The sequence below is a fragment of the Otolemur garnettii genome, unplaced genomic scaffold (genome assembly GCF_000181295.1).
Source record: "Otolemur garnettii isolate 467f Iridium unplaced genomic scaffold, OtoGar3 scaffold00005, whole genome shotgun sequence".
In the NCBI taxonomy this organism is placed as follows: domain Eukaryota; kingdom Metazoa; phylum Chordata; class Mammalia; order Primates; family Galagidae; genus Otolemur; species Otolemur garnettii.
Genome location: NW_003852400.1, coordinates 32,783,693 through 32,798,298, shown reverse-complemented (window position 1 = coordinate 32,798,298; position 14,606 = coordinate 32,783,693). Strand labels below are relative to the sequence as shown.

General features: G+C 35.6%; 1 protein-coding gene across 3 annotated transcripts in view; it reads left to right on the top strand.

The window, feature by feature from the left end:
- AGMO (alkylglycerol monooxygenase) overlaps nucleotides 1–14,606 on the top strand; it is a 315,086-nt gene that overhangs the window by 144,696 nt on the left and 155,784 nt on the right. For all 3 annotated transcript variants that reach the window (XM_023518881.1, XM_023518886.1, XM_012812234.2), the window contains exons 6-9: nucleotides 7,364–7,430; nucleotides 9,131–9,196; nucleotides 9,288–9,367; nucleotides 13,008–13,142. In XM_023518881.1, the coding sequence (XP_023374649.1) occupies nucleotides 7,364–7,430; nucleotides 9,131–9,196; nucleotides 9,288–9,367; nucleotides 13,008–13,142 (348 nt within the window). The remainder of the gene's footprint in view (nucleotides 1–7,363; nucleotides 7,431–9,130; nucleotides 9,197–9,287; nucleotides 9,368–13,007; nucleotides 13,143–14,606) is intronic.

The following is a 14,606-nucleotide window of genomic DNA, read 5'->3' as shown; positions in this document are numbered from 1 at the left end:
CCCACTGGTCGAGGGGGCTTCAGTAATCCTTTAGGTCCCTACGTCATTCAACTCGAAGTGTGAGTACAGGGCAAGGAAGGTCGTCAGAATGCTCAAAAGAGATTTCACAATCACTTGGTGATACAGAAATTGTCTTTTTCCCCTCAGGCTCCTTTCCTAGAAGCTGAAGCCCTCATGACACTATACTCAGAAAATGTAGAAATCATTTATGGTATTCACCTGGCAATGATCAACAGATTTTAGCCATCCCATCATCCAGTCTTATAAGTCTCCTTTGTGATTTTCTGAAGTTTCTGTTTTTAAATCCACTTATTTTAGTTATTTTATCTTTATTTGCTCAACTCCCTTTATCAAAAATCATACTTGCACTTACATTATAGCCTTTAAACTCCAAGGGCTGCAGATTCATGTTTTGCCTAGGGCTTTCTGAATGGCACCAGGCTCACTCCCTAAGTCACCTCTCCCTCCGATTCACAGGTTAGAAATCAGCAATTAAGTGGTGTCCTCCAAAACTGCAGAGGATTGGTGCACAGGAGCATAGAAAACCATCCAGACACACATAGCAGAATTCCTCAAGTTGTTTGTTTATTTATTTACTTATTTTGGAGACAGAATCTCACTCTTTTGTCACAGGCTAGAGAGCCATGGCACCAGCCTAGCTCTCAGCAACCTCAAACTCCTGGGCTCAAGCAATCCTCCTATCTCCGCCTCTCCAGTAGCTGGAACTACAGGCACCTGCCACCATACCAGGCTAATTTTTTTTCTGTTTTTTGTGGAGATAGGGTGTCACTCTTGCTCAAGCTGGTCTCTAACTCCTGAGCTCAAGCAACCCTCTCGCCTTGGCCTCCCAGATCACAGATGTGAGCCACAGAGTCTGGCCAGAATTCCTCAACTTTAACACTATTGATATTTTGGGCCAGATCACTCTTATTGTAGGGGCTTGTCCTGTGCATTATAGAATATTTAGCAGCACTAAACCCACTATTACTTGATTGCAGCAGCACCTCCTCCACTTGTGACAAGTAAAATTACCTCTAAAATTGCCTGGAGGGGCATGCAAAATCACCCCTACTTGAGGACCACTGCTATAAAGGTAATAGAGTGTAAGAGTAGCAAGGTGCATTTTTCTATAGAATATAGTCTCGGTGAGCAATCACCCTGTGTGATCAATGTTGTATGTGTCCTGAGAAATAAGGAAGGTTAAGCCATAGTGTCTATCCTCATGAAACTTGAAATATAATAGCATGGGGAATGAACACAAATAATTAAGAGTCCTGACAAGAAGACATGAGAATTAATGCTATCCTAATACGCCTTCAGAGAAAGGAAAACAAAACTTCCATTGGAAAGATCAAGAAGAGTGCTTGGAGAATGTGATGTTCAGGTTTGCATTAAAGGAAGGGCAGGATTCTAATAAGCCAATATGGAAGATTAAGTTCTTAGAGGAGGAAGAAAGAAAACATTGGAAACCATTCTGGAGAAAAAGGGTGAACAGCTCTGAGCTTGGAAAGCTCTGGAGATTATGTAGGGTTCAGGAGGAGCTTTTCATTTGAGCTCGTTTTATTTTTGATAGGGAAGATGACATGATGAGAGGATGGCAGAATCTCATGTTCCTTTTCTCTTGCTTTTATATTTAATTCTTCTTCCCACGCCCATCAGAGACTGCGGAGAAATCAATGAAGAGTTTGTGATCATTCCAGCAAATCATACAGAGAACTTTTGTTGGATTAAAGTTAATCAGTGGAATTTATGGACCATTTCAAAATTGTTATTTTTATTATTTAAATAATTATAATTTGTTGCTATACAACTAGAAATAGCAGAAGAAATGGTCTCTAGGAAATTTAATAAATAGGCAGAAAAGATGTTTTAGTTTTCGTGAAGTTCAGATGAGAGATTATCGCTTAAGTTTTAATGCTATGGAAACTAACAACACAATATAAATAACCAATGCAAAGGAAATAGTCTAAATAATCTGTCTTTTGGATTTTTGCTCTTAACCTTTGCTAATTTCATGTCTCCATTTGAGTATATGATGAAAATGATAAAATTTCTCTCCAGAAAAATACCATAGGTATATATTCATAAAATTGGGTCTAAAACATCTGAATTTTCCTGACTTTATGAAAACCATTTAAGGCCTTTCTAGAAATCCATAGTCCTCAGGTCATAAAACTGTGAACAAAATTACAGGTTACAAGACTTAGGGCATTGCTTTAGAGATCTAAGAAACATCAGAGGTACACAAAATGCCAGGAGGGGCATTTTAGAAGCTAACCTTTCTGGGTTCCTTTTAAATACTTAGAATAATCTCAACTGAAATGTAGAGAGAAAAGACTTCATTATCATTTTCTTTGAAAGTTCTACAAGTTTAATTCATTTTTATTCGATGGAAATTGTAATATGTCAAAAAAGCAATATGATAGAAAAACAGAAAAATTCCTGAGCTGAAACTGAAAAGGCTTTAAGGCTTATTCCAAGGTATTTGAATTTGAAAAGTAATTTAACCTCTCTGAGCTTCAGTCTTATGGGTTTTTTAAATAACAGAGTTTTGGGCTATTTTGTATTAAAGTCCTCCATGTGTTCTAAAATTTCATAATTTAAAAGAACACATCTAAATCTAAAAAATTAATACAAGTAAATAACTTGTAAGAATGAGAATAGCTGCAATTATGCCCAGAGTAACATATTTTCAGGAAGTGATTCAGAGCTAGGTGTGGTTGAATTGCTAAATGGCTGAATTTGCAAAAGTGGGTGATAATTAAGTCGTTACGCTCAATGCTTATTAAATATTAATACATTCTCCATGATTTTGAGTCAAAAGGATTTTCTTCATGAAAGAATCTAACTGGGCTGTGGGAATGATGAATCTCCCACTCGGAGGTGGTCTTCCCCAGCTCCAAGATACCAGACACACTACCAGGAAATTTATCTGTGGTCGACTGTGTTGTACTTGGCTTTTAACTATCCCTCGCCCAAATAAAAGGAACTTTCAATATTGATATCATCATGCTTTCGCCTGCAGGAGCAAAAGATTTTCTCTCAGGAAAAGAGCTTGATATTAAAAAAAATAATGCACTCAGCCAAGGTTCCAATCGTCTGAATGCACTCGCCATTTGTGTGGCTTTCAATCTGGCTGCATACACGCCAGGACCAAGGCTCGGAAATGCATCTGGGCAGCAGACGCTGGTCAGTCTCGCCCCTTCCACTCCCTTTTGTTGTTTGTTTTCATAACACATGTTAGGCACCAAGAGACAAACAAGGATAAAATGATTTTCTCCTTTCTCATCTGCTTCTCGGCCTGAGATACAAAGCTCAACCAACACATCAGATTTCAATATTTTGACTACTGAGTAACCTCACTCTGTTGTTCTCTATCCTTCACCATTCTTCTTTTTCAAAAAAAAGAAAAGAAAAAAAGGTGGGATAATTTCTTTTGTGCCTCATTTCATAGGAATATAATTTGATCTATGACCTATATATTCACAATATTTTGAGGGGTTTTTTAGAATTAAATGTCCTTTTATTTATTAATTTTTTTGAGACAGTCTCACTTTGTTGCCCTCTGTAGAGTGCTGTCATGTCACAGCTCACAGCAACCTCAAACTCTTGGGTTTAAGAGATTCTCTTGCCTCAGCCTCCCAAGTAGCTGGGACTACAGGTGCCCACCACAGGCCTGCCCATTTTTTTTCTTGTAGTTGTCATTGTTGTTTGGCAGGCAGGCCTGGGCCAGATTCCAACTCATCATGTGGGTGTATGTGTATGTGGTCGGTGTATGTGGCCGATACCCTAACCACTGAGCTATGGGTGCCAAGCTCCTTTTTTTTTGAGAAATAGAAGTTACTTTTTGTATTGTATTGTAGTTGGATAAAAAATAAACATACAAAAGTGAAGTGAGAAGGCTCAGTGCCTGTAGCACAGTGTTTTTTTTTAATTGGAAAAAATACATTATTATAAAGGGAAATTACAAACATATTTCACTTATAAATGAGGATGCAATATCCTAAACAACATGTCAACAAGTTGAATTAAAAATTAATGTTTAGGTAATGTACTTTGGTCAAAATTAAATCCAATTTATGTGAGAATTAGTCACTATTTTCTTTTCTTTTCCTTTCCGTCACCCCCTCCCTACTTCTCTCTCTGTTCTCCCCTCCCTTATGCTCCACCGTGTCATTAAGTGTCATTAATTGTCCTCATATCAAAGTTGAATACGTAGGATTCATACTTCTCCATTCTCATGATGCTTCACTAAGAATAATGTGTTTCACCTCCATCCAGGTTAGTACAAATGCTGCAAAATTTCCATTTTTTTAATGGCTGGATAGTAGTTCATGGTATACATATACCACAGCTTGCCAATCCATTCCTGGGTTGAAGGGCATTTAGGCTGTTTCCACATTTTAGCGATTGTAAATTGAGCTGTGATAAACAGTCTAGTGCAAGTGTCTTTATAATAAAAGCGTTCTTTTTCCTTCTGGATAGATGCCCAGTAATGGGATTGCAGGATCAGATGGGAGGTCTAGGTTGAGTTCTTTAAGGTTTCTCCATACTTCCTTCCAAAAATGTTGTATTAGTTTGCAGTCCCACCAGCAGTGTAAAAGTGTTCCTTTCTCTCCACATCCACACCAGCATCTGCACTTTTGAGCTTTTGTGATAAGGCCCTTCGCTGGGGTAGATGATATCTCACGGTGGTTTTAAATTGGATTTCTCTAATAATTAGGAATGATGAGCATTTTTTCATGTGTTTGCCAGCCATTCATCTGTCTTTTTTAGATAAGGTTCTGTTCATCTCTCTTCCCCATTGATGTATGGGATCCTCAAAGAAAGAATAGGAAAAACACTGGAAGATATCGGCTTGGGGAAAGACTTTATGAAGAAGACTACCATGGCAATAGCAACAACAGCAATAATAAACAAATGGGATTTAATTAAAGTGAAAAGCTTATGTACAGCCAAGGAGACAACAACCAAAGCAAATAGACAACCTACCCAATGGGAAAGGATATTTGCATATTTTGAATCAAACAATAGCTTAATAACTAGGATCTATATAGAACTTAAATTAATCCACGAGAAAAAAAAAACCAATAATCCTATTCACCATATTTAAAAATACAGATAGTTTTTGGTGTACACGTGAGATCTGAAATTAAAAATACAGAGTTTTTGGCATACACGTGAGATCTATTGTAAGAATTAATTGGAAGTTTTGCTTTTTGGAGCTCAGAATACATTTTTCATGGAAATAATTTTAAAAATGGTGGATAGGACCTCTAGGTAGGAGAGAGGGAGCCAGGGAGAGAGAAAAAGAGAGAAAGAGGTGGAGGTAGGGAAACCTAAATTAACATATGATAAATGACCTTGCACATGTCTTGCACGTAGACATTTCTACCCACCCCTATTAGTAACTGAGAATCCCTTAGAAGCCAGGCAGCAGGGATGCATACAAGGACTGTCAGGTGTGTGAATAGAGTGTCTAATAGAGAGATGACCATGACCTCTGTCCTTGGAAGGACACAGCCTTGCTAATCTGGCAACTGTGCTGCAGCTTTTATTTCAAGAGGGTACAGGATGTCACAAAGTGAGGATGGCAGGGCCACCATAGCCTTGTGCGTTTACGGAGCAGGTGTACACCAAATGTTTTTTCTTCTTTTTTTAATAAAATCATAAACACATCGATCATGTATACATTAATGCATTTATGGGGTACAATGTGCTGATTTCATATAGAATTAGGAATGCTTACATCATACTGGTTAATATATACCTCATCATGTCAGAGACAGCCAAAATATAATTAAAGCCTGCTAGATAAAGACTTGTGATTTTGAAGTATGTTTGGCATTTCAGAGGTCTCTATATATTTTCAACTGGCTTAGTGAACATTACTGTATATTCATAGAAATTTATTTTATTTAAATGTTTATAGATTAAAATATTCAGGTATTCAAGAAGTACAGTGAATAACAATGAATTTACATATCTTCATCATTTTGATACAAAAATCAAGATTTTGATTCAATTGCATTAGCTATCCTCTTTTTTTTTCATTGCCAAAGTGTTTTGTAGCAAAACTTCCTGTCGTGTATACTGCAATGATATCATTCTAAAAAACAATTTCATTTTCCCACACAATGACAACACCAGTTTAACTCCCAACAAAAACAGTATGAAGCAGGCTCATCTCCTTATTCCCCCCCCGCCCCCGCACTTACTTGTTACCAAAGTCACACCGGTTGGGCATTTTTTCCACTAAGCATCATTTAAGCCATTCCTTTATTCTGTATATTCCCTGTAAGTGGAATTACCATTAGAGGCAAATAATTTCTTAAATTGTTACAGCAACATATTGATTTTGTCACTGGTAGGCACTAACACAACCTTTTAGATTGTAATAAAAAGAAAATAAAACTTTCTGGTATCTGCCGTGGTTGATCAAAGAATGATTAATGTATTTGAGAATAAAAGTTTTCCCAAATGGTGCCAAGTTTTCAGATCGCGTACCAAATACCTTACACCCGAGCTCTGGTACTTATTTATGACACATACATTGTTTCTATTGTTCTTAGAACTTGCAGACTCAAGAATAGGGAAATGTTTTCCTGAGAAAGATTGAGGAAGACAGTGGAAGAGTTAGGAAGCAGATTTTGAAGCAACTTTAAGAGCAACAAAAGACCCTTTTATGTATCTGACTTTAAATTTTACCTTAAGATGGAACGGGAGATGGTGCGTCTATAGGTGAGAGGCTGCTTAGGGTTCTATTTGAATGAAGAGGATGGCCCCACTACCCGGGAGCTGTTGCTGCATGGCTGATTACAGGGTGAAACCAACTCTAGAAGACGTACTTACTTAACCCAGTGTTTCCCCTCCTGCAGTTATGTGCTCTGTGAACATAAACAATCAAAGCCATAGTGGAAGGAAAAAAACATAAAACAACATGAAACCTGAGAGAAGTGTCCCTGGGCAACAGTGGTATTAAATAGAGTAACACTCCTAACCCTCAGAGCAACATTGTTATGTAGATACTGTTTAAAGATGAGGAAACTGAGTGGGAAAAAGCTTAAATACTTCCCCAATGTGACAGAGTAATAATGGGAGATCTGAGAACAGAACCAAGGCAGTCCAGTTCCTAACTGTGCTACGATACTGCCTCTCAGAACAGGGTTAAGGGACTATTATTGGCTTTATATGGAGCTCCAGGTACCAGAGAAACTTCTTCCCACTCTCTGTTGCCAACTCAGAAACTTGCAATATCTCTTAATTCGTGTGGATTTCTACTTCACATCAGTATCTATATTTAATATATTATATATGCACTTAATGATAGCTCTGAGTATAATATTCCTTTTGCTTTAAACAGGTTATCACTAACCTTGGTCCTTTGGAACTGATTCTTAATACTCCTAGCCATCATAGGGTTCATCATGGTAAGAAAGTTCTATTTGTTTTTTCTTTCTATCTTCATTTCTTTTACAATTATGTTATTATTTTGCTTTACTTCATTTCATCTTAATTACCCAAAATAGTCAGCAGGCATTATATAAATAGATACATTTTCTTCCTTGGTACTTTCTCTCATATAAGCCTCATCTCCAAAGCATGGGTTGTGTGTGTAGCAGAGAAGGTTCTCTATCTACCCTTTGGATTTTCCGTTGTACCTAGATCTCAGCTCAGTAGTATTAGACAAATGAGTAATAAGTTGAGGAGCTACACACTTTAGGTTTTGAAGGAGTCAGCTGAATGCTGCTTCCTGATCCCGTGCTGACAGTCATTCATCTATAAGCTAGAGAGCCCTGGCTTTTGGAAACTGCTGGTATTTAAGGAGAATCTAATAACCGACATTTTACTTTCCCGCCTAATTTCTCAGAACAAACTCAGCATAAGCTACATTTCTCTGAGAAGGAAAAATATCCTAATTGGCAAGCACCTGAGGTTTAAAGACACCAACTGAAGTCGTAGTAGAAACGTTTACATTGCATATCACAAGATCCAGACAGTAACGTTCCCAACAGCATTATTTATAAATAAATAAATAAATAAATAAAAACCTTTACCAGTAGTAGAACAGATAAATAGATGGCAGACCTTTTTATTTATTTATAGACCTTTTTATTTATTAAATGAATAAATAAATAATAAAACCTTTACCAGTAGTAGAACAGATAAATAGACGGCAGACCTTTATTTATTTATAGACCTTTTTATTTATTTATTAAATAAATAAATAATAAAACCTTTACCAGTAGTAGAACAGATAAGTAGATGGCAGACCTTTCGTGTAGTAGAGAAGCACATGGCAAAGCAAGTGTCCAAGTCATTGCTTCAAGCAATGGTGTGATTGAATCTCACACACATAACATTGAGAGAAGGAAGTTAGTAATACAAGGACAAATAACTATTGGTCTATTTTTGTAACTTATAGGCACCACGGGCAGCTCAAATGCCCTGCAGCCCTGCCTTCCCAAACCAGGCAGCTCTTTCCCCCAAGGCGGGCAGCAGAGCAGAAGCTCACATTTCCACGGGAAGAGGGGAGGATGGGACGGGATACACGTGCTCAGCTTCCCGGAGAAACCCAGCAGTCATTCTTGCACCTCCAGGGAACACAGAACGTCCCCAACTTATGATGATGGTTCAGCTTAAGATTTTTTTTTTTTTTACTTTACATGGTGCAAAAGCTGTATGCCTTCAGTGGAAACTGTATTTTGTGTAACTATGCAAGTATTCTTTTTAAATTTTCATTATAGTGGACAATAATTTATATGAAACATTGAATAATTTATTATGAAAATGGCTTTGTGTCTGATGATTTGGCCCACCTGATAATAGTCCTGGAAAATATTTATACTTAGCCTAGGCTTTTTTTAACTGAAAAATTGTGAGAAGAAAAAGCACACATATAGTTTTAAGGAAACCTTTTCTCTGTTCAGCAAAATTAACTGAAAAATAAATTAAATAAAAACTCCTTTCTGACAAATAAAATCTAGTATTGTCAATGAGAAGCCATTCCCAGAAAAACCATTCTTTTATTAAAATCTTAGTTTTGTGAATATGTTCTAAAAACAAAGACTATTTCAAAAAGCATAACTTTATTTTTTGAAAAATTATTTTTTAATATTTTTTCTCACAGGCAGAAATCGTTACTGCATAGATAAAAATTATGCTGGTGTTCTTATTATTTGGGATAGAATTTTTGGTAAGTAAAAAATATGAAAATTAAAAAAAAATAAATTAGTTCTTTCATTCACAGAAAGCCAAAGATCATATATTTAATGTTTATCTTCCAGGAACGTTTGAAGCAGAGAAGGAAAAAGTTGTGTATGGTCTAACACATCCCATTAATACATTTGAACCAATCAAAGTGCAGGTAATGTAATTGCTTTTATTCATTTGACTCTATATCATTTTATAAATCTGGTAGTGATGAGAAAACTTAGCTGTTGAAAGATGGAGATATGCTATGCTGCCCTGAGAAAATAACTAAAAGAATTTAGAAATTACTCAAATAAGCTTGAATCAGATCAGGCAAAATACAATGAAAAACAACTCATGCTATGAATTTTCAAAATGGCTGCCACATGGAATTAAAAAAAAAAAGAGAGACTGCTTAGCAAAAATATTCTTTCTCAGAACAGACCTAAAAAATATATTCATGTATTCAGAAGGAGAAATAGTAACACATATAATTAAACCTGATCCCACAGTAAGAAAAATATTTGTTTCAAGCCTGCATGACTCTGGTTACAAATTCAACATGAGGCCTCTGCCGACTCTTCTCGGACCTATGTGTCAGGAGCTATTACAGACCCGTGAGGTTTGCACATTACCTCACCTGCTAAGACTGGTGGGACTCGACCAGTTTTCTGTTAGACATGTGGTATTGGTTGTTCACTGGCCTCCGTGGTTGGCACTAGAGAAATGAGGAATGTCTGTGAAGCTCCAGTCAGTCAGCATCAGACCACTGTAAATACCCCAGGGTTAGGGCCTTATAAATGAGAAAAAGATAAGAATGCTTGCAAAGCCAAAGAGGTCAGTCAGTGACAGCTCCGTGCAGGAGACTGGCTACAGTAAGTGACAAGATTAAAGATTCATATTGGGTCTGCTTTTCAAACCTGCCTCAAATTTTCGGAGAAAGTTGAATTAATTGACACCTATGGAGCTTGTACTATGCCTGGGACACTGCTAAGGCCAGCAGGAATTATTTAATGTAAACATTGCTAAAACCTTCTGAAGTAGTGGTTCTTTTTGTTCTCACTTTCTGGTGGAGGAAACTGACAATCCGGGGATTTAAATATTCACCCAAGTTCGTACCTATTGCAAACTTAATCAAGTTGCAGTCTAAGCCCAACACTCAGCTAACTCAGTTTAACTTTGGCAATGTGCTTCTTCCACATCAATGTTTTTCAACCTTTTTGTATCTCACGGCACACTTGAACCTATAGTTAAACTTTCCCGGTACAAAATAAGAGTAAAAAAAAAAAAAAAAAAGAATATTTTTGAATGTCTTTCAAAACTAATTTCATTAATGATCTTTAAAATTTTTCACAGCACCCCTGAGCTCCTCCTCTCATGGCTCACCAGTGTGCCACAGCACTCCTGTTGACAGTTGAGAATCACTGCTCTACATAAAAGGCCATTGCAAATTGCTATCACTTATTAAGTGAAAGGCATTTTTTAAAATATCTTTGGAAACAAAAGTTGATCATCTTTCTTCTTTGTTCTCAACTACATTGAATTTCTCTTTGCCTCTATCTTGGTTAAGCTTTACTATGAAGAGAATATGTTTCTTAAAAGAATATAAACAATTATTTTTAAATATGTTCTTAATAAAAAGCTTTACAGAATTGAAACCAATTTAAAAATAGTACACTGAAAGCTTCAATACAGAGTTCTTTTTTTTTTTTTTTTAATTCTATTCACTTTTTGTAGGCTTTGATTCTTGAATGTGAAGTTTAAAAATAAATTAGAAAACTTGCTCTCTATCTTCTAGGATGGAGATTTTCAAACAATGTGCATGTAAATCACAGGAGGATCCTACTAAAAGGCAGATTCTGTTCAGGGTAGCTCTGAAGTCTGGTCCAAGATTCTATTTCTAACAAACACCTGGGGATGCCAAGACTGCTAGTAGACCAGTGATTCTTTGAACAGCAAGCAAGGCTTTAGAAGTTGACACTCTTGCACAGGACAAAGGGCTTCATATTTGAAACACAGTAAGAGTGAAAATTGAGTATGATGAGAGCTGTACAAATAGTTGGATGATTAGAATTAGGAGAAGCACAGTGTCAGATACTCACAGGTATTTATGAACTGCTCCTGAATCTGTGGTAGGTGCTTACCCTCACATGCAAATTTCCTGTAGTGTACTAATTGTCACAAGTGGGTCTAATATTTCGTCTTCTACATCTTCACTCATATTACCCAAAATCTCAAGTTAGTAAGTTGTGATACCTAGGAGTACTTGAACCTACAAAACATACAGTTACTTTCACTTGTATCCCTTTATATACATTGAAATTTCTTACCTATCAGAGGGAGCAATGGATGGGTTCCAAAGGACAAATTTTTTTGTTTGTTTATTTTCCTTATTATTAGGCAGATCATGTTATTAATGTTATATGTTTATCTATAACACAATACCATAAGTAGATTATGTTTAAAATTGTTAAATAGATGTGCCATCTTTATATGATTATTTGTTTGACCTTACCAATTTTAATTCTATGAATGATCATTCATTTTGTTCTCTCTTGAGATCCCAGAGCTTCAGGGTCTTTAGAAAGCAAATAAATAAGAAAATACTTCTTATTTTAAAACATTACCAGATATTTTTCATGGCTTATGTCTGGAATGATAGAAATAAAATTGCAGTCCCTTTTCAAAATAAAAAAAAAAAGATAAGTGTATTAATGTGTGTTATAACTCAAACTCATTAATTTTATGTATGATTATTATCATTGCAAAGCCCCAGGCTAAGATTCCGTCTAACATTTATCTTTACCTCAATATCTATTCCATTAAGTTCTACATTGCTCCTTAATTGTTTCAGATTCATTATTGTAACAGTTCAAGTAATTTCCGCATCCATTTTTTTGTAATCCTTCCAGTTGAAATTCTTCAAAAGACAATTAACATACTAGCAAGATCACAAATTCTGAATAGAGCCCAAACTTCATCCTCCAGTAATTTATTTCTAAACTTCATATACAACTCACTTCTGGAGTCTATAGCTGGTGCCCAACCCCTAAGAGTATTTTAAATCCTTTGGTGCATTATAATCACAGGCATGATATATATGTACACACACACATATACACACCACTTAGGTAATTATGCTAATAGCTAATTATTTGAGCACTTATCACATGTGAGTATACTTTCAACTTCTATAAACGTCCAGTGTATATTATTTAAAGAATGTGAATTCCTGCTATGAGATTCAAGGCAAACTTTTACCTTAGTCATCAAACTTTTCTATTTCTAATTGCAAAATATGGACTGTTAATCCTTAGAGGTCTACTATTAGAAGTGACTTTGAGCATTTTTGATAAATATGTTTGTCTATAACACAATACAATAAATATTCATGTTTTAAATATTTGAACAAATGTGCAAACCTTATATATTTCCATGTTCAACCACAAGTGTGAGAGAAGGTTGTTGAGGGCATAGGCTGCTAGTTAACTCATTGGGAGCAAAACCTCTTAGCTCTTTTTTTTCTACTTTGATTATTTTCTAAACAATTGCCCTTTTTTTTAATTTTTAAAATATTATTTTGTTGAACTTTGGAGATATTAACAAGAACACACTTAATGGTGAATAGAATATGTTAAAATGAATTATAAAAGGAACACAGTGGCAAAGTGATTTCCATTAGTCTAATCATGCATAACATGCAATAAAGAAAAACATGGAACTTATAGTAAATAAAATACACTATTAATTGTATGTAATATTTTGTGTTATATTTGCCGTGTTTTAAAAAAGCTTTATTTATTGTTTTTTTCTAGTTTCATCATTTATTTTACATATGGACTACATTCTGGGACACACCTGGATTCTTTAATAAGTTTTCTGTTATATTTAAAGGACCAGGATGGGGTCCAGGTAAACCAAGACTAGGATTGAGTGAAGAAATCCCAGAGGTAAGTAGAGTTCACGGAGAGGAGGTGATGAAGATTTGTCTCATACTGTCAGGTCCAGCCTGTATACAGGTTGTCTTCATGCAAATCTGTAAAAAGATATTTCCTTAGATGCAGTCCTGGGGCCTATAACTTAAGGAGTGATCACTGTCTCATGCCAATTAGAGGGAGTCTTCTTTTTCCCATGTGGGCACTGCCTTTTATTAGGAAGCAGATTTGTGAAATACAGCAACAGAGGCTGGTTTTCAGATCTCCTCAAGCCCACAGCCCTGAGCCTTTGAGCAGGGCATAATTTCATAACTGCATGTGGCTCAGACACAGTCCTAAGGCACCAGAGATAGGGGGAGCCTTCAGTTTAACCTTAATTTTGCTCATGAAAAACGGAGGTCCCAGAAAAGAAAGTCTAAAAAATAACATCAAAACAATGTGGTTTTGGGATAAGCCTATAACTGTATTCCTTTTATATTTAGAATACAAATATTAAATACAAGAAATCACACTAAAAAACAAAAATCAAGAGATATAGATATTTGAAGCACCGTAACCCAAATGAAAACTCCATTTAAATATGGAATTCTTTTTCACTATAATTATGAGAAAAGGAATTTATTTCAATCGTACAGGACATGTGTTACGATTCCTTAAATGAATGCTATAAATAGTAATGTGGAGACAATAAGAAAAATCAACTGTCAACTTCAAAGATGATACTATGAATATAAAAGTTAGCCTGTGACATTTTAAGTAAATATATTCATACATTTTATGTGAATATTACTATTTCACCAAAATCTTGATCTAAAGAAGTTTGTTTTCTCATCCACTTACTAAATGTGGTTGTGGATAAATTTCCAGACACTTCTGTTTATGTTCATACTGAGTTAAGGTAACAGTCATGTGACTTGATATTGATGAAAATAATCAGCATATTTCAGCTGCAAAAAGCCTATTTAACTATGATTCATTTGTTATTTTTTTAAAACAAATAATTCAACTTGAATACAGTTGAATTATGAAGTTGCATGGGTGCTGGAGTTTGCTTTATAAAATAGAAAGGTACATTTGCAAAAAACTCAGTGGTTTAGAAAAATTGTGTCCAATAAAATCCTATTTCCTTTTGAAGCATGATCACCTAGACTGCCTTTTGTTTTCTTTTACTTTGGTGTCATGTACAACTGTAGGCGTGTTTTGAGTGGGGGAAGATATAATCTCTTCATTTTGGCTATCTTTATCATTTACACATGTTGCAGAATTAATTGTCACATTGCGCTTTTTAAGGAAGACCAAATCACAACTGCAAAGATTCTGAAATGAGAAGAAAATCTTCTAATTTAGAGACACATTTCTATCCAAAAACAAATGGATTTTAGAATCGTTTTGTAAAGTAAAACACCAAGCACTTTCTTTTTACATAATCTCTTTGCTTAGGGTGAACTTCAGGGAAAGGAATAAACCCTAGAACAATAT